Below are 20,109 nucleotides of genomic sequence, written 5' to 3' on the forward strand. Positions count from 1 at the left end.
CACCCGGACTGGGTAAAAGCCACACGAGATAGTAATATGGAAAAGTTCTGGGAAGTTTACATGGGGCAGGGTTTTTTAGTGTAGGTTATGATCTATCAGAGGGCCAGGAAATCAATTTCATGGATCATGACTGAGATTTTTAAAGTATTAATAGAAAGGGAATTGTAAGGTCAGAGTGTATTATACATCAGGGTAGGTAGTGTTTTGGGAAATTTTTGTTTCAGTTATATATATTTAAGTACGTATACAAGGGCAGGAACCTTTTTTTTTGAACTGTTGATCATGATCAAAAATGTTTTGCAAAATCCTGTGTAAGGTGTAAACACCAGGAGCAAAATGTTGAAGGAAGCACACTTCAAACTGGGTTTCACCCAGACTCAAGAAATAGCACCAACACTTACCTGTGTAAGCCAGTCCCTCAGATCCATCAGATCCTCCTTCAGGACTTTTGGTTCCCTTCTGCACCACATACATAAGAACAAACTCAGGTCGGGCCTGGCTTTGCCATCCAGAAAGGCCAAATCAGGTCCAGCGAGGAGACTTGCTGAGCCGCACAGGGAACAGCCCACCGGCCACCTGGGAGAGTGGCACAGGGGCCCCCGGGGTGCCCTCCTCACGAGGTACCCTCCCTGAGGTTCTTTCTACCCTCCCGCTCCCCCTTGGCCCAGGGTCCCGTGATGGCCCGTCCTGCCAGCCATCCCCTACCTCCTGGAATACTGGGCTTTTCAGACCCAGCTCCATCTTCTGGGTCAACTAACCCGTTTCCCCTCTTTCTCCAGGTAGGAGCTTCCTCCAGGCTTTCCAGACAGGAGTTACCAAGGTATGGGCATTGGCTCTTAAAAGTCCCCCAGCTAGTTTCCCTGTGCCCCGCCGTTAAGAGACTGACTGTGCAAGTGGTCTGTGTCTGGAAGGCGCCTTTTCCTCTATTTGAGGCTTAGGCGTCACCTCCTTGAGGACAGACTCAGTCTGCTATTCCAACATCCAAAAAATGCTCAGGTGTTGAGTGAACTGAAGCCATCCCAAAGGCAGTGCTGGACACAGAGCTGCAACCACCAAAGGTGTCTGATGGGGGATGGAAGGGTCTGAGCTCTGCTCAGGTGACCTAGACATTATTGGTCCCACAGTGTCATGTCTCTCGGTGGGGATGGTGGGTAGTGGGGCTCAGAGTTGAAGGGGCCTGGACCCTCCCACTCCAAGGGACACCTGTGTGAAGCAGCATCTGCTTTTCTTGTGTGAACTGGGGCGAAGGGCAACCTCACATGAGCCGACTTCGGCAAAGCATGGAGGTTATGCTGTCCAGTTAAGGTGGTCGTCCCTCTCCCAACCCAGGGACAACCCCACCCCTTACAGGTGAAAAGTAGCCATTCAGGATCAGAGAAAGGCATCCCCAGGGGAGAAAGGCACAGAAGGAACAGATTTTACAGATTTATTTTTAAAAAACAAAAACAAATGGTTAAAAAAGTCCTTCATTTCCAACCCTGCCTGGGGGTGTGAGTGGGGAATAAAACAGGTGGAGAAGGCCGCCCACCCTCCCCCCGGGGAGGGTCCCACTCTCCCCGGGGGCCTGCAGAGGACAGGGCAAGTCAGAGGCAGGCCCTCGCCCTTCCTGCCCTGCCTCCTCCATGGGCAGCTCACGTGGCTGCCAGCAAGTTCCAGAGGCAAAGAAGCGAGGGAGCCAAGGCCCAAGGCTGCCTTCTTCGCCTCAGTGGCCCCTCCAGCTCTTCTACCCTTAGACATTCGCTCTGCCCACCCCTGGGCTCCTGGCCCACCAGCAGCTTTCTTAATGCCATCTGTGCCACAGCAGGGCAGTCAGGGGGACGTCACAGTGTGGGGAAAGGGCTTCGGAGACACCTCGACAATCTGGAAAGGAAAATCTCCTAGTCGTCACTGCTTTCTGACCTTGCCTCTCTGCACTGAGGCCGCCCTTCTTGTGTATTCCCCATCCTGAGGCGGAGTGGAGTCCAGGACAAAGCACTAAGTGGCTGTTTGCTACAAAACACCTGGAGAAGCCAGAGGGGGGCTCGCGGCCTGTCTGCCAGTCCAGGCTCCCACACAGTCATACAGTCACACACACAGCGTTAAGGCGTCTGTGCCAGCAGGCGTGGCCACACTGGGCCCAGCTTCTCTCTCTCCACCTGCAGAGGGTAAAGGGGGAGAACCCTTCTGGCTGCTTCAGAAACAGGCCAAAGTGGGAGAAGCTGGCAACGGAAGAGTCAGCCAGGCCCGGAGAGAGAAGTGGAGGAAGGCGGGCAAGGGCTGCCGAGGCCTCTAGCCAGGCCTGATGGCTGCCCCTGGAAGTGACCCAACTCAGGTTGGGGAGCCCTGACCATATACCCCCTGGAAAATGGGGGACAGAGAGAGGGGAAGAGAGAGGGGCTAGAGTATTGGGACTTTGGAGGAAGCCAGTGCTATCAATATTTACAAGCATAAAGCCCCATCTTCTGCGCCACCTACCTCTCTGCCCCTCCCACAGAAAGAAAGGCCCCTGAGAGCCATCGACGAGGTGCCGAGACCTCCTCCCCAGCCATGCCCCACAGGGAGGGCCCTTCCCTCGACCGACCGCCCGTTGCTGGGCCCCCAGGAGTGTCCGCTGGCTCTACTCAGCCGGGGGAGGAGCCCGGGCGAAGGCGCCGGCCCTAGGAGTCCTTGAGCATGCTGATGCGTGCGTAGATCTTGAGGGCGGGCCCCAGCTTGATGTTCATGGCGCTCATCAGGTGGTCCTCCTTGAGCAGCAGCAGTGCCTGCCCATCGATCTCCTGGGCTCGGAACTCCTCTGCTATCTCCTGGCAGCCTGAGGGGATGCCACCAGAGACAGGATCAGTTAGTCACACTCGGCAGCCACCGCCCTTCAGGGGCGTCATCTCACTTGAGCCTCGTGACCACACCCTGAGGAAGCTGTTGCTGTTCTAACTTTACAGTCTGAGAGAGGCCGACTGACTGACCCCAGGCAGCCAGACTCCACGGTGGTCCTGTGACCCACGCCTCCTCGTTCAGGCGTGTGCCTGTTCCCACCCGTTAAATGAACCGGGCTGACCCGGGAGATCGCAGGTGTTGCGGAAGTGATAGTGCAGGATTTCCTAGGCTACATCATCAAGGGCACAGCAGCTTCACCCCGGTCTTTCAGATAATTTGTTTTGGAGTGAGCCAGCCACCATTCCGTGAGGACACTCAAGCAGCCCTCTTGCCCACAGCCAGCCCCTGGGGCCATGTGAGTGCAGCCCCTTGGAAGGGGCTCCTCCAGTCCCAGCCCTCAGATAACTGCAGCTCTGGCTGCCACTGCGACACAGACCCTGTAAGAGACTCTGAGCCAGAAATGCCCCACAAAACCCCTGAGATAAGAAGTCATTATTGCTTTAAGCCACTAAGCTTTGGGGTGATCTGTTTCACAGCAGCAGATGACTGATGCAGATTCTGGTACCTGGGAGAGGGGTGCTGTCACACCCAAACCTGAACAATGTGGGTGTGGCATGGGGTAGGGGCTGGAGGACTCTGAGGAGAGTGTCAGTGAACGTCTGAGGTGCCCAGAGAGACTGAGGAGACATCTGACGGCCTTTGAGGAAACTGCTGGAGAGGCTTAAAGTGAGGAAAGTGTTACTGGAAACTGGAAGAAATGGGATCCCTGTTATGAAATAGAAAATTGAGCAACACTATTGCTGGCGTTAATCTGCTAAGAGTGAGACACCTCCTGAACCCAGTGCTCCAGCCAAGGAGACCCCAGGCAGAAAGCCAGGTGCTGCCCGGCTTCCCACTGTGGCTGTGGGAAAATGTGAGGACGGACGAGGCTGAAGAAAACTGGAACACAAAGCAGCCTGGATTTGTGGTTTTGAAAATCCTCAGCCTCTCCAGATGCAGATGATGCTAAAATTGAGAAACGGTTTCTAGGCAAAGACCAGATCGAGGATACAGTCGAGAAAATACAGTGTAAAAATGAAACTGAGGGTGTGACTTAAACCTTGTGTTAAGTCCTCAGAAAGCTCTAAGGTGCTGCCCCAGAGAGCTGCTGGATCACAAGGCTCCCTAGGGGCTTTATGGGTGTGCCTCACAGAGCTTCTCCATTCAACAGCCCGGCTCCTAAGACTATTCAGGGTACTGACCCTCAGCTTCAGAAGAAGCCTAATGTAGAGAAAGGCTTGTCCTGAAGACATTTTTGGATATGGTTCTTGTCTAATGGGGTGAACCCCAACAAAAAGCCCACAAAGATTTTAAGAGAACAGTATTTGCAGAAACACTGCTCACTTGGACTGAAAGGGTCAGAGGTCATACAGAACAAAAGCAGCACTGAAAACCCAGGCTACCTTTAAGAGCAAAGGAAGTATGACTCAGGGTGGAGCCAAGAGTGAAAGAGAATCACTCCAGGCTTTGAGTCCCAACCAAGGCAAGGCCAACACGTGCCCTGGTAGGGATCAGTGACTCCCACAGTCCCCCGTGTTTGCCCTTCTTGACTGGGCGTGTCTACTGTGGTTCCCCTGTGCCTGTCCCACCATATCCTGGGCTTATGGAGGGAATGGATAACCTGTTCCTCGTTCTCAGGTCTTCAGATTCAGAGGAGTCGTACTTGAGGAGCTGGACCCAAGAGCCTCATCTGTGCCTGGACCCAAGTTAGTGGATGACATCCTGGACTTCAAGCCACTTCTGCAATGGGACGAGACTCGTGGGGACTTGGGTGGGGGGGTGAGGGTAATTTGCCTGAGGGAGGAACATCAATCAGTGGGATGAACTGATCAGCCTCCAAATAGCTCCCAATAATCCTTGCTTCCCTTTCATGCCTTCCTGAGTCCCTCACGATGAATGGGGTTGACCTGTGTTATCTGTAGATATTATTGGGGTGACAGTATGTGACCTCTGAGCTGGATCGTGCAGGGCATGGTGGGTGGTTGCCCCTTGCTGTCTTGGATCACCACTTGTGGGGACCGCTGGCTGCCATGTCACAAGAACACTCAAGCATGAATGTTCTGGAAAGACCCACGTGGAGAGTGACTGAGGCTTCTTGCCAACAGCCATGCCCTCTTGAGAATCATGTGAGCAAGGCACCCTGGCAGAGGACCCAACAGCCCCAGTCAAGCCTTCAGATGGCCTCAGCCTTGGTGGACACCTTCATCACAACCTCAGAAGAGTCCCAGTGGCAGAACGGTGCAGCTGGACCACTCCAGAATTCCTGACCCTGGGTGCCTGTGTGATAACAAATTTGGGGGATACAGCGATAACTAACCTGGCTTAAGTGGCAGAGCCAGGATTTCGGCCCAGTTCTGTTTGACTCAGAATTCCGCTCTTAACCCCACTCCAGTCTCTGAGTAAACAGGCATATAGTTGCCACCAGTATCTGACCCGGTCAGTGGTGGGATGAGACTGGCAGGAAGAACAGTGGAGAAGCTCTGGGGTCTCACCAAAAGCAGTCGTGCAGATGTGAGGCTTGTCTTTCAGGGCTCACTTCTAGACCCTAGCCCATGAGACCACCTGCACTGCACACCCAGGGTTACGGGAGGCTCCCAGCTCCCTCACAGGCTTGCGTGTCTTCATGCCTCTGCTTAGGCTGCTCCATGATATGGTCTCTCCATCCGGCACAGGCCTGCCTGTCCACTGTCATCCAGCGTAAATTTCCTTCATTTTGATGTTCTCCTTGACAGATTTCCTACACTGCCACTTGACACTCCTACCAACCAGCCCCGAGAGACACAGAGTTGGGCATGTCATCACCTTCCAGAGACCCCGTGCCCGTGCGTACCTGTGTCGGACTACAGCCACAAAATATTACTTTCAGTCTGTGTTCTGAGCTGGAATGTAAGCTCCTACAGGCAGGAACCTCGTGATACTCATCTCTGCACCCCTCTTCCTGAACCTGAGTCACTCACTGAACTGCCCAGTCTCTCCTGGTGGTGGGCAGTGAGGTCTCTCACACCCTCTCATTCCCTGCTGTTCCAGGCAGGTGTGGAACCTCCCAGGGCCTTACCTGGCAGAGAGCGGATGAATTCGTAGACATCCTCCACGTTCCATTTGGTGGGCTCACTTGGCAGGAAGTGGTGTCCCATGCCCACTAGGTCCCGCATGTGCATGTCAGGGAGCTCCAGGTCCCGCTGGCCTTGTCGCCGGCGGGAGGTGGATGAGCTGGCTGAGATGGGTGACAAGGGTTCCTCATAGCTTGAGTTATCTGAGCAACGGCTGGAGTCTTCCTGGCTGTGTGTTAGCTGCAATGCAGCAGTAACTGAAAGGGGTACAGTGCCTGTAGGCTGGGAGCAGAGACAAACAGTTTTCTTTAGGATGGGGGAATAACCATCTCTAGCAGAGTGATGGGCAAAGGCGGGTATATTCGCCCTTTTCTATGTGGTCTGCTACTATGTATCTTTGAATTCTAGATCAAAAAGCATCCTTTGCAATGCTCCTCTCTGATCCTAAGCAGAGTTAGTCCCAGTACTGGAGCATGTACCACACTGCACTGCAATAATCTGATTTGATGTCTGTACTTTCTTCTAGATGTGGGGTTTTAAACCCAGGCCCTGTGGGTTTTGGGGGATGGTCTATGAACCACCTGAGAGCATGTAAAATTTCCTGTGTATGTCCATTTTGGACCACAGCTTTCATCAGATTCTTAAAGAGGTTTATGACCAAAACAGTAACAATAAGCAGCAAAATACACTTAAGAGCTGAAGCATCACGCTAGGCTGTGAGTTCCTTTAGCACAATTCATAGCTTTAGTGCCTAACAGAGTTCCTGCCACGTAGCCAGTGCCAAAACATGCTTAGTGAACAATGCCCACGCCCCTGGTAGGGACCTTCAAGGAGCCGGCGCTCTAACGTTCAGAGGCAACAAGGGGTGGAAGGAAATGGCGTCGGCTGCCTTCTCCCCCAGCCCTCCGCGTAACACAGGAGCTGAGTGGGCCAGCCTGTCTCCTCATAGGGCCAGGCAGGGAAGCCCCACTTCCACATCCCCAGAAGTCAAAGAAGAAACTAGAAGAAAGGGGTAAAGTCAGGGCAAGGTCACGGAGAAGGGAAAGATGAGCACACGTGGGTCTAGGTAAAGGGACCTATGAAGGGACAAGGGGAAGGCTTGACCTGATGGATTATGAGAAGTGAGTACAGGAGGGAGCACTGACGGCAGCAGCAGCAGCAGCAAAGAAAAAGCAGTGGGCATCCCGGCTCCGCCAGCCCTCACCTGCTTCTTGGTATCCTTGGTGAGTGTCGGCAGACTGGTTTTGCTGGCCCGACGGCGGTTGTGGGTCGTGGCTCCCGCCTTCTGCAGCTTGCTCCGGTCTGAGTGGAAAAGGCCCACTCGTTTGGTGCATCCCACGTTGTACCTGCCAGAGTCAGGGAACCGGGGAAGTCAGGGCAGTCGCAGGGCGAATGGGCCCCAGAAAGAATAAGAGCAGTAAAGGTATTTGGCAAAATTTGAGTCTGTCTACTTGCTCCAGCCTGAAGTCCACCACTTACTACCAGCTGTGTGAATCTGGGCAGGTCCCTCCACCTCTGAACCTGTCTCCCCATCTGGACCTGGGGATGAGACCACTCGCTTTCTGTAACTGGTCTGGCAGTTACAGAGCTAATGTTTGCAAAGTGGGACACACCTTGGGTCATGGTAAGAACTCAGCGCTGCCACGTTCTACTTCAAACATTACCTGTGCCAGGAAACCAGCGTCCACTGTCCTGATGGAGAGTGGCCTGGCAAAGTGCCACAAAGGTGCCGGGACGACCTCCAGCACAGCCTGAGGGGAGGAGGGCCGGGGAGAGCCTTACTCTAGCTGGTGTGCAGAGCACCTCTGCCCGGGGGCCCCGGGAGTTCTTCCCCTCGGGGAGCTCGGGGCCTCTTCCAGCTTGGTACAAAGACCAAGGGGCTTGGAGTCAGACTGGTCTAAGTCCCCAGCTCTAGGACTTCAGGCACAATATGTCTCCTTTGTGCCTCAGCTTCCTAATGTGTATGAAGGGCACAATGGCAACACCTGCTGTGAGATGAGATGATGTAACGCGGGTCAGCCCCCGGGCACGGGGACCTGTGCACGGCCGGCCTGCTGGTTTTTACTGTGCTCATCAGCCTTCTAAGCTGGGTCAAAGCTGGCGAAGAGGACATGTGTAACCAGTGCAGTGGCTCTGGGCAAAGCTTCCAGCGGAGGCTGAGGTAAACCCTAAGGAGAGGGAGCTGCAAGGGCAGGTGCTGGTGGGCCCCAGGAGGGCCGGACAGGCTGGACACTGCCTCTTTCCCTTGGACTCTGTGCCGCTCTCTCTCTGACCTTCTCATGGGAGTTCTCTGGTGAATGAGTGACGTGATGTTGCTTCCAGGCGGGCCAAGGAAGTAGGGAGCTGGACCCCAGGGAGCAGTCCTGAGCAGAGGGAAGGGCTGGGCAGGGGACTGGGGCCGCAGCTCTCACCTTTTTGCACAGGCCATGGAACAGAAGCGCTTGGAACGCTTGAACTTGTAGGCAAAGTCCACCCGGCCACAGAGCTCACACTTGAGTTTGAGGGGAGTACCCTCCTCTTTGGATTCTGAAAAGCATGAAAACTGGTCATCAGCGTGGAGAGGGAGTAATTCCCACCCCAGGGCCTCTCTACTCTGTCCTGCCTGTTCCTTGCGCTCCCACAGCCCTGCCCGGCAGCCGCAGCAGCTTGGAGAAGGCCAAACTGCTTTCGTCATTGTGTTTGGAAAGGCTATGGCTTTGGCCCTGGAAAGAACCCAAAGGTGTCCACAGATTGCCCTGGACCCTTGACAGGTTTTTCTTTGAAGGGCTGTGAGACAAAACACAGTTGGGAAAATCAGTGCTCCCCTTTATAACCCCGGGAGAGTGCAGGAGGCTCAGAGGGAACACTGCTGCCATCACACTGATTTGGAATCACCCTGCCCTTCCCCGAGGTGTCCAGTCAGCTGCCAGCCTGGAGAACAGAACCCAGGAGCTTGGCAGCCTCTGCAGACACCCTGCCTGCCCCCATTTAGTCCACAACCCATGCGGCAAGTGCAGCGCCTGCCTGGCCACCACTGTGCCTGCGAGCTGGCCCCTGTCCTGAGCACAGGCTCCTGAGGCTGTGGGTGTCGGGGGCACGAGCTGCCTGGGCTGCCCCTACAGTCCTACAGCTTGCCAGTGATTCACGTGGGAATAGGGACTCCTGGAATCCTGGGGCTGGAGGAGAGGCAGGGAGAGACAGTTCCCTGGGGGCAGGAGCTCCTGCCTACTTTCTAGGGACAGGGCTGAACAGGCACCTGGGGAAATGTCCAGTCGACTGACATGTTCACACACTTCCCGGCTCAGAGCCCCTCCGTGGACATCAGGAAAGGACTTGCCAGCCTTGCCTGCATCCTGCCCAGCCCTGTCAGAGCCCTAGCATCCAGGGTCTGAGACGCTACCTTGCAGATAGGGCTCTTCCATCTCTGAGTCAGTGGTGGTGGTATGGTCCTGCTGCGGAAGTTTCTCAGGCAAGAACCCCTGTGCATACTTCTTCTTGAGATTCCCCACCAGCAGGGACGAGCGTCCCACCTAGAGGACAAGGTGACACGGAGGCCGTGAGGGTCAGGTAAGCACACTTCCTTGCTATCAAGCCTCATCAAAATTACATGTAAAAAGCACCCAGGCGCAGATGCCAGCCCCCGTACCACCACCTAAGTACACCCCGCTCAAGGCCTGTTTTGCTGTTTAGCTCATGAGGCAAGATGCCAACGGCCATCAAAATACAGGGATGGAAATGGCTTTAATCCAGGACCAATGGATGGCTTAGAAGGTCAGGAGAGCATCTACTCTTCCAGGTATCTTGGGGGCAGAGATGAAGGCAGGGACCAGGTTTCCCACACCGCCAGAACCACGGCCAGGCCCAGGCCCCAGTGCCCACACGTCACGGGGCAGGAACACAGCTGAGGCCGTGTGTGAGTGAATGTGAGAGAGAGAGACTCAGCCGCCATTTCTGGATGTCTTACTGTTCTCTCTCTCTCCACTGCCCTCTCCAAGCCAGATGGATAGGCAGCCACGGAGGAGGAGAGGAAAACGCGGACGCTGGGCCCCACCATAAAGCAAAGGCCCTCGGTGGTGCCAGGATCCTGCATGGGCTGGTTCACTCCCTTTGTTGCCTTTTGTTCAGGCAGCCTGGTGGCCAGATCTCTAGGGCAATGCTGGGCTGCTATCCAATCTGCATCTACCCTGCGAGATCAGCTGGTTCTGGTGTTTCCCCAGGAGACCAAAGGGAGGACCTACTCTAACAAGGGAAGGGACGTGACAGGGCTAGAGCTACTTATAGCCGAGGTGCTCCTGGCTGTCTCTGCCACAGGCCTTGAGTGACCCCCAGAGGGAAAGTGGACAAGAACCTATCTTGGCATTTTTGTCTTTTGGCATTTTAGAAGGGCAGGGCACCCAGCTCAGTTAATCAAGCTTTGAGGCTCCGGCTGACTATTCAGACCACTCATGGATCCAAAGAATGTACAAAAGACAGATGGCATCCCATGAAGATGCTGTGGCTCTACCAGCCAGTTAACTTTATCACGAGAGGGGCTGGAGCGCACCTGGCTCTGGGCTCCTCCCACCGACAGAGCAGGCCACCTGTCTCACAGATTCACACTGCACACCATCAGCTCTGGGTGCTGTGTTCCAGGAAGCCATTTTCTTGATTCTTCTGTATTTCCCCTTGGTCTTACGCTTTCATTTGAGACACCTGATGAAGTGCCTTTTTCTGAAGTGCTCCTTACTTTCCTCACTGTCCCCAGAAAAGAAGCTTTAGGCTATAATTCTGTTCTCTTATCTTTCTTTCAGATAGATCTTGAGAATTCTCTTCTACACAGCTTCCTTTTGCTCACAAACTGGTCAAAGTGTTGCCATGTGGGGGTTTAGGCATTCAAACCTGAATGAGGTCTCATTTCCCAAAGTCCATCATCCTGCACCAAACACTCCAATGTGAACCCCCCTCTAACCAAGGGGGTCTCACTTCATCAGGCAGGGCCACAGCTGAGTCTGTGTGCGGAAACCTCTAACCCAGGGGCCCTGCCGATTATTCTTAATCACTGACCCCTTCTGGACCTTAGGAAGACACTCAGTCCTAGAAAGAAAATAGCTCTGACATTCCTTTGAGGGGAGATTAGCAAGGAAAGAGCATTATTTTTCACATTTTCAGAAATTTTACATGGAAATGTAAAAATACTCTAATACACATCCAAAGTATACTTATAAAAAAAAAAAAAAGAGGGGAAAAGAAGTAGTCCGTACCGGGAAAGGCTCCGCCCCCTCCTGGATCACAAACCCTTCGATAACATGCGTCAGGATTTGGGGTTTCACAATGGCCTGTGGTGGTTTATTCTCACCATTCTGGGGGGCAGTGCCGGTGATGCTGGAGGCAGAGTTTCCGTTCCCTGAGGTCATGCCGGGGCTGCTGAGGTCGGTCAGTGCATGAACAATGCCCTGCCCTGTCTCTGTACAAGAAAAAGCAGGAAAACACAAGCAGGGGAGGTCAGAACCAAGTCCAGGCCAGCGGAAGGAGAGCGGGGACTCAACATCTCCCGGTTTTTCCCTTGGAGCCAAATGTCAATGCAAACCGAGCAGGCCCCTCCCTCAATGACCCATTCAAAAGCAGGACGGTTTCAAGGAACACGCCACCAAGTGTGACTAACTACAGTCAGGTCTCCAACAATGCAGCTCATCAGCTGGCAGTGTTTCAGTGTTTCTTAATTTCCCAACTGTGCCAAGAAGAGTTTGACTAGGTTAAACAGGCAGGAATTCTGTCTTTAAGGAGCTAAGACCTTGGTCAATACTGATCTGGACAAACAAGTTAACATTCAGCTCAAGGGAGAAAATGTATTCAAGGTGATATCTAAGACAGGATGAAAAGCTGAACTAGGCTTGGGTGTGATGGGGTTTGAGGGAGAGAGGTTTGGGGAGAGAAGGGTTAGATTTTAAGTGTGCCATGAAATGTCAAAGTACTGAACCCCAAGTAAACACTATAATGTAGATCTGTCTATCAGGAGAAACTGGTTATTTGGGATCACTGCATTAAGATACATGTGTATTCTACTTCTCCAGCAAGGAAGCCACAGGCAGAACTGAGGTTTTCTATGCTGCTTCTGCAGGTCCAGTTCTCAGCTCCCTATCCAGTCTTGTCCTCAGCCAACCACAGACTCTGCCCTTCCATGGATAGCCTTGCCTACGTTCTCCTCTCCAAGGGCCTGCCAGCCTTCATCTGAAAGGCTTGCCGGAGAACTCCAAAAAGTGTGACGAGGTGCCTGGGCAGAGCCAAACCACAAAGTATCTCCTTTCTACTTCAAACAGCACCTCTCATGAGTTGTTTCACTGTTTTAGAAGCAGCTCTTATATCTTCACTTTTGTAACTCTCTCCTCACCCCTTCCCAGGGCCATTCTCTACCACCATCAACTGTGTGAACTGAGGTTGCCCTCAACCTGGAACTTCCTAAAAACGAAAAAGAAAAAGAAAGAAAGAGCGAGCCACTTCTTTATTGCGATGAGCCTATTAATAGTAAGCATAACCCAGTGTGCATGTATGTATTACACTCCTTAAAAACAATTTCAGTACATATATTAGTTATTTTTGCACAAAATTTATATGAGGATGCTCTTATTTCAGGTTAAAAATCTAAAAATCCCACCACAGAATAGGAATTCACCATGTCTAATTACATAGCATGGAGAAATCAAAATAAACTCATTTTAGGGAAGGTTTATAAACTGGTTCATTTTATTACCAGTAGTCCCAATGGGCAATAAACCAGGATAAATCTTTTTCTGATGAAAGAGTTGGCCATGACATACACCTTCAGTACTCAGACCTCTATAATCAACTATAATAATTCCAGAGATGAGCAGATGTCACTTAAGAGATGTGATTAATGAGATTTTTTAAAATTAATTTTTGTTTGAGACACAGTCACACCAGCAAGTTAGAAAAATTCCTTTAAGTGTTTATAGTCATTTGAAAAAAAATTTTTTTGACAGTTTTGACTTTTCTATAGAGATGGAAAATTTCTCCTTTGGAAATCAGTCTTTCTAAATTGTATAGGTGTTTGGGAACTGAAAACAAAAATCTTTCCTTAACAATCCACGAATAACTGGGAGGGCTGAGTTAATTATACAATCAATCAAATTAAGTTTCTTTGCTTTTAAATTTTAGGTATTTAAGTCTATATTTATATCCCTACATTCTCTGTACTTTTATTTTAAAATATCTTAAATATGCAAAGAAACAAATCTATATATTATTTAAAATGATGAATAAATGTTAAACTAGAAAGCTTACTATGTAAGTTAAAATTCTATCTTTAGATGATGACTATTTCCTTCTAATTAGAGCCTAGTAAAATATCCCCTGGTCTCTAATCAACTACAGATTATAGAATCACAGGATTAGAAAGTCTGGTTCAACCCTCTCCCAACGCTTGACCCTTCTCTGTAACAGCCCCACCCAGTGATTTTCTGACATTTACTTGAATATCTCCAGTGACAAAAGAACTCACTACCTCTGAAATTGTTTGTTCCCACCCTGGGCAGTTCAATTAAAAAGTTCTTCCTTATAATGAACCAAAAATTCTACCTTCTGTAGAATTCTGGTTCTATTCCTCAAGACCACACAGAAAAAAGCTGCTCATATTTGTATAATGGGCAAAAAACACAGGTTTAGAGACTGGTCTCTATCACACAAGTGAATTAGGGGCAAGTCCTCACCTGTCTCTGAGCCTAAGTTTCTCCAGCTGTAAAGTAAGGACAATAATAAGACCTACCTGCTAGTGTCGCAATGAGAAAGTGAAAAGCAGGGCCCTGTCAGCGCACTAGGAAATGCTCAAGAAATGCTCCTGGTGCACGAAGGCTGTCACTCCAGGCCACAATTCCTTTGCTCCTTCAACTATTTCTTATATAAAAGGTCGCAAGTTCACAATCACCCTTGGTCTACTTTGCCAGTATCTTTTAAAGTCAGGCACTCAGTCAATACTAACATAGTATGTCAAGTGTATTAAGAGATCCAGTTGGTAAGATTTTTGTTTTCTTTTGAACACAGCTGCATTGCTTGCTGAGCACACCAATGGAGGGAAACGAGTGACTCCCTTGTTTTCATTTATACTACTTCTATGGGATTAATCCATTCTCCTCTGAATTCTGGGATCACAACTGCCTCCCGCTTTTCACTGATATTTATCACCAAACAGCTGCTGATACCCTGTCTCCTCTTCTCCTTGCCCCCCAGCCCCTTCCCTCCTGTCTCTCAGATCTGTGCCTGCTAATGTACACTGCAAGACCAGGGATAGCTCTTGAAGTCAGTCCTTCCTCATGCCCAACACAGTAGCAAACAGACATTCACCAGCTCAGAGGCTACAAAGCCAGTGCTTAACTCTGGGAAGCAAAGACTTTTTTGGAAGCAAAGACTTTTGGAGTCCAAGGTTTTTGTTTTGTTTTGTTTTGTTTTTTAAAGGATCTTATTAATAAGCAAGAGAACAAACTAATAAATCCTTTCACCACAACATTAGAAGTCATCACTCTCCATAACTCTGGGTTAAGTTACAGGAGAGACAGGATCCAAGGGTCGGAAGGGAGAGTGCTTTATGACTATGCAAAGATTTTGCAGCTACTCTGCTTCGCAGTTATCTTGTAGGCCAAGACCTCACCACCTGCTTTAGTAACAAAGGAGTTTGGGCTATTTCTGGAATGACCAAACACAATCTCACCCCCTGCCAAGCTCAGCACACTGAGATTAATTTAATCTGCTTCCCGCTCTCCCAGACTGCTTTGCGGCCTGCTTAGGGGAAAGCAGCTTAAACTTGCGGAAACCTGCCCTGCTGGCCCTGAGGCCAGATGAAAGAGACAAAGAAATACTCTATCTTTGGAATTCGTCCTTACTCAATTCCCTTGACCAGTCCCGAGGCTGTAAATGCTGCCAGGGATTCCCACAGGTCTCAAATGCCTTCATACAGTTGGGTACCTGGATCTGAAAAGTGGAGGCCAGGACACCCTAAGTAGGAGAGGCTGCAGGAGGGAAGTAAAGCCAAGCTTCAGTGGTGGTTGGGGTGGGGGGAGGTAGAATCTAGCCTTTAATTGAAGCTGACCACAAAGGGCCAAGTATTCTGATCAGAATGAACAAAGCCATGTGTTCCCGGGGAATCATTACATAGTATATGCCTCCGCCTCTAGATTGCCTCTCAATCCCTGGTCTTGTAGGCTCTGGCAGAAATAGCCCTTCTAGGGACTAGATAAAATAAGAAGGACCCTCGGTGGCTCCATATGTGAAATTATCTGCTGCAGGGCTGGTTTCCTCTGCTGGGCAAAGCAGATGCCTTCAGGCTAGGGTGTCTGGGTCATTCTTGTATCTTCGGGGCAAACTCAGTGTCCAGTTTGTGACAGTTGTTTAAGGGCTGCTAAACTGGAGAGTGTAGGACCTGCGGCCTCAGTCTTCACTGCTGGCCGAAGAGCACAGGTATCCCTGGTCTTCCAACAGCGACCTGCCACCAGCTGACATTTGTAAATCACTTTGAGGCGATGACTGAGAGTAGCTTGGCTGGTGCCTGCCTACAGGAGGGGCATTTCAGGTATCTCACTATAAAAAAAAGAGTTTAGAGCTCCTTAGCCCATTTCTTTATTTTTTTAAGTTTTTTTTTGGGGGGGGAGTAATTAGGTTTATTTATTTATTTATTTTTTAATGGAGGGACTGGGGATTGAACCTAGGACCTTGTGTGTGCTAAGCATGTGCTCCACCACTTAAGTTATACCCTCCCCGCATTTCTTCTCTTTAGAGTGGAGACTTCTTTGGCAGAAGGGAGACACAGCATTAACTCATCCCCAAAGGCTGGAGCTCTGGATTCCCTGGCCCCTTTGAAACATTCACGTGGGCTTCAGGCATTTGGAAAGGCACGATGACCTCTAGAGGCAGAGGCTGGAGGCACCTATAATAGCGTCCACCCCCAGGGCGGGTAGGTAGGTGTTGAGAGGCTGAGCTCTCTTGCCCACTGAGGACACAGGTCAGGCTGGCCCCAGTTTGCACGATCTGGGCCATGTCAGACCCAGCTCTGATGTTCTTTACAAGCACAGATAAGATCAAAATCACCAGTTATGCTGAAATATGGTTCAGTACTAACATTTATTGCCAGTATTCCAGATGACCTGGTCATTCGATCTGTCCCTAAAATAAGTAGCCTTGAAGACCTGACTTCAGAGGAAACAGAGGGCAGAGCCTCTCTTTCCACCCCTCAGCTTGGCTAGTGGCTATTTCCCCTTTCTCTAGACACAAGGAGAAAGGAGTATTTTAATTTACAAGACTTCTAACTACCTTTGCTTCCGGTAGCAGGAGGAAGACAGAGCTAACAAAGTTAATGAAGGATTTCAGGAAGCAGAGCAGGTGATAACATGGATCATTTGCTTGCAGCAGATTCTGCTCGACAAATGGCAACACAAGGTCGCTTATACAACACAGAGCATTCTCTCCAGGCCGCTGGCTCTGAAGTCCTGCTCACTGTGCGCCACTGTGGCCAGGAGGGGACAGCAGGATTCCTGAACAACTGCCTGCTCTAGAGAGACTGAGTGGAGCACCTGCAAAGTGATGCCCAGGGAAGTCATGTCCTGGAGGCCGAGAGCAGCTGATGCAGACCAGAGTCCACCTGGTGCGAGCAGCAGGCACTAACAGCACAACAGGCTGAGGGTGGAGCCCTCTGGAAAGCCTGCAGCAGCCCTTTACAATCTCATTAGTTATATTTGGGCCCCTAAATAAATCAGTGCCACTTTGAGGTAAAATATCTCATTAAGCACCAATTTGCTGAGAGAGAGTGGAGCGGGGGGGGGAGAGGGAAGGAGGAACGAAGGCTCTATCCTGGGACCCTGACAGAGCTGTCAACTAAAGAGATTCATTTGGTTAATAACCTTCTTTAAAATGCAAATATACACCTGTAGTCATTCACACCTTGCTGTGAATCACGACTCAGAGAAGCAAACAGCTTTTCTCTCAATTTAGGGACAGAGAGCTTGGTGGGAGGGGTGGAGGATGAAGAGTGAATATTTTGGATCAGGGGCCCCAGATCACAGAGCACTGGAGTTAGAAGAGTCTAACAGCTTAATTTTCCAGTGGGGGGAAGCGGCGCATAGTTAAAACTGTACATTTTAGAATCAAGGCAAGAGTGGAAGGCACCTAATTTGGAAGACAGTACCTCCTAAAACACATATAAAAGGAGCTCTTAGAGGTGGGAAAATTGTAGGTCCCTTCCCACCTGGGTCTCCAGAGAACCAGAAGGCAGGAGGCGCCAATGCCAAATGTTTGCAATTTTTGCAATTCTGCTAAGGACTGTGCTGTCAGACATATAAGAAGCCCTTGCTTTGAGGACACACTGCAGGCTGTGGCTCTCACACAGGTGCCATCACCACCCTGCCCCTCAGAGCACCTCTGTCCTCAAGGGCAGCTCCCGAGAAGGGAAGAAAGAGCTGTGACAGGAGGATCCCTTCCGGGTGCTTTGTGAATCACAGAAGGGCCAGGCCCTGGGCCCACACCCGGTGTCTGCAGGGGGGCTGGCCAGCACAATGAAAGGGAGGCTGAGCCAGGTGGCCCCAGACGTGCCTCAGTGTCACTGCAGAGTGACCCTGTTGAGTCTGGGTTAAGAGGATTGGAGAGCAGACAGGCTTCCTGGATCTTAAGCATCTGGGTCTGTTAGGGAGGGCTCCTCCTCCTCCCAGGAGGCCATTACCATACAGCTGACTTTCATGCTGTCTCTTAGGACACAGGCAGAGAGAGCGGCCCTCCTGACTCACCCACAGTCCCCAGCTAAAGTGTACATAAGCTGAATTGTAAACAGCTGAATCTTTTCCAAGCGGCCACCCCCGGCTCTGGAGGAAGAAATCAATGGAGTGAACAGCCACCCTTCCCCTGGGGCCACAGATGCCGGGAGCGAGGGGGTATTTCCAAACAGCTGTGGGCACTGCTCCCCGGTGGGGGCCGAGGACCAGGTCATAATCAGCAGCAGCACCTGCACAACCGCTGGGTGACTTCCAACAGGACAGGTCAATGTTTAATACGCGAACTGACTGCAGGGATCCAGGGAGTTTTCAAAAAGAGCTCGACTCACTGGAGCCAGTCCTGAGGTATCCAGTGCCAAGTTGAGGACTCCCAGATAGCCTCACATCATAGTTCTTCAGCAGACACCGTGACAGCAAAAGGTCTGGAAGCAATGGGAAAGGCTCTCCCCTAGAGACCTCAAGATCACAGAAGACCAGAGGAAGACTGACAGAGTGGAAACAGCACCGCTCTGGGTCAGACCTGGGTTCAAGCACTTGGTACCTGCTCTGAGCCTTAGTTTCTCCATCTACAAAAATGACGATCATACTGCCTATCTTACTGTGTTACAGTGACAGAGTTTATATATGTGAAATGCCTGGCGCTGACTACATTTAGAAGCTGTGTTAAATAGCAGTTAAGACTTCGGGATCAGGGAGACCCTAAGCTTAAATCCTAGTTTGTAATCCCAGGCAAGTTACTCTAGGCCTCAGTTTCCTCATCTGTAAAATGGGGTACTTATCCCATCTCATATGGCTGTGGTGAGGATTAAGTAAGATAATGCAGTTACAACTCAGTGGAAGAGGCCTGACATGGCTGTTGGAGGGCTCGCATCACTGAGACCCAAGAAATTAGGAAACGGCCCTAGTCTCACTCACACTGAGCCCGGCCTCTTGCAGCCCCAGAGCAGAGCTGCTCTGTCACTGGCCCAGACTCAGGTATCACTCATGTCTCTCAGAGTGTCCTGTCCTTGCACTCTTGATGTCAGCCTTCAGTAAGAAATCTTATTTCCACTTTGACAATGACTACAAAACCAGGGAAATGCACCTGCCCTTCAGGGCCGACCACACGTGTCAATTCACCTTCAACAGTCGTTAATCCTAAAGACAAGACAACCAACCACCAGATTCCCTTCCTATGCAGTTCCTTCACAGAGAGTCCCGTGGTATCCCACAAAAGAACCCCAGAAACCAGAAAAGAGAGAACTTTGGAACAAATAAAGAACCACCTTTCCTAGAGAATACTAAATGTATGGACCTTAGAACGCCAGGATGTGGTTTAGCTTGTGAAAAGAAATTAATTTAAAAGGCTGAAGATAAAATCATGCAAGATGGATTTAATAATAGTTTAAAAAAAGAACCAGAAATGTTTAGAAAATCCCCTAATTATTTTCAGGTTGATAACAAGGAAAGGCCATCATTTTGCCTACGATGCCTTATTTATTTACCAACTGTAGGAGCACTAATCTTCTTATAGGGGTGAGAGCAAGAGTGAGAAACAGGAAAAGGAGAAAGGAGAGAGGAAAGAGGGAAAAGGGAGAGTGAGCGAGTGCAAAAGTGAGCTAGAGAAAAGTAAGCCTCAGTTACCTTGCCTATATAATGGGGTAGATAACATTTATCTTGCAAATTAACCTTCCTGGTAATTTCTGCTCTTAGAAAACATTGCCCCCTTCCTTTGGTAACCATTGTTTAAATTTTCAATCACTCTACTTTGCTATCAATCAGCTGACAGAAGAGATTAATACTGATTACTGGAGGCCTAGAAGTGTGGACTTCATCGATTTTTTGAAAACTAGTATTTGATTCACATTAGTTTTGTTTTAAAGTGTCATTTGCTTTGATTATTTTAAAATGTCTTAATATAGCTGTGTAGATTTAGGCCACATATGGATGGTTTCAAATATGCTAAAGAGATCAGTAACTCGGGATAATTATACAGTATTTGAGACATAATAGCCATGCAACCGGAGCTTTAAAAATAACTCCAGCAGTCATGAACTCTCATTTTCTTGCCAACAGTCTCAATATTCAGCATCAGGCCTGCTCCCCCTAATCTACTGGAGAAGAGTTGGTTACGACATGGCATCTAACAGTCATCTTAAGAGAAGCTATGACAAATTTCATTGCTAAGAAGACAAGCATCCAAGAAACAGGTTTTTTGCTTTAACGAAGATCATAATAGCAAACTGGGAGTCTCTTCAACATCTGGATTCATCTTAGAACACTGGCAATCCCTATTTAAAAGCAATCATTTCTTTGGCAGATGTAGAAAGAATGTTCTCTTTTACACTTATCTAAACTAAAAAAGTCATTTGGAAATTGAAAGCATAGCAAAGCACAACCCTTTTCACTAACTATAAACAATTTGGAAGGGGAAGGAAAAAAAACCCAAACCATTAAGTTTACTA

At 49.9% G+C, this 20,109-nt stretch overlaps 1 protein-coding gene across 5 annotated transcripts in view; it reads right to left on the reverse strand.

Moving 5' to 3' along the window:
• Positions 1 to 1,411: 1,411 nt before the first annotated feature.
• Positions 1,412 to 20,109, reverse strand: part of PHC2 (polyhomeotic homolog 2) — a 97,914-nt gene continuing 79,216 nt past the window's right edge. For 4 of the 5 annotated variants that reach the window (XM_032495862.1, XM_032495858.1, XM_032495857.1 and 1 more), the window contains 6 exons: positions 11,162 to 11,364; positions 9,322 to 9,451; positions 8,354 to 8,468; positions 7,147 to 7,288; positions 5,948 to 6,224; positions 1,412 to 2,791 (listed from right to left, as the gene is read on the reverse strand). In XM_032495862.1, coding sequence (XP_032351753.1) covers positions 2,637 to 2,791; positions 5,948 to 6,224; positions 7,147 to 7,288; positions 8,354 to 8,468; positions 9,322 to 9,451; positions 11,162 to 11,364 — 1,022 coding nt within the window. In that variant the 3' untranslated portion in view covers positions 1,412 to 2,636. The other variant, XM_032495859.1, reaches the window with a different exon arrangement.

Source organism: Camelus ferus, chromosome 13 (genome assembly GCF_009834535.1).
Source record: "Camelus ferus isolate YT-003-E chromosome 13, BCGSAC_Cfer_1.0, whole genome shotgun sequence".
Lineage (NCBI taxonomy): Eukaryota > Metazoa > Chordata > Mammalia > Artiodactyla > Camelidae > Camelus > Camelus ferus.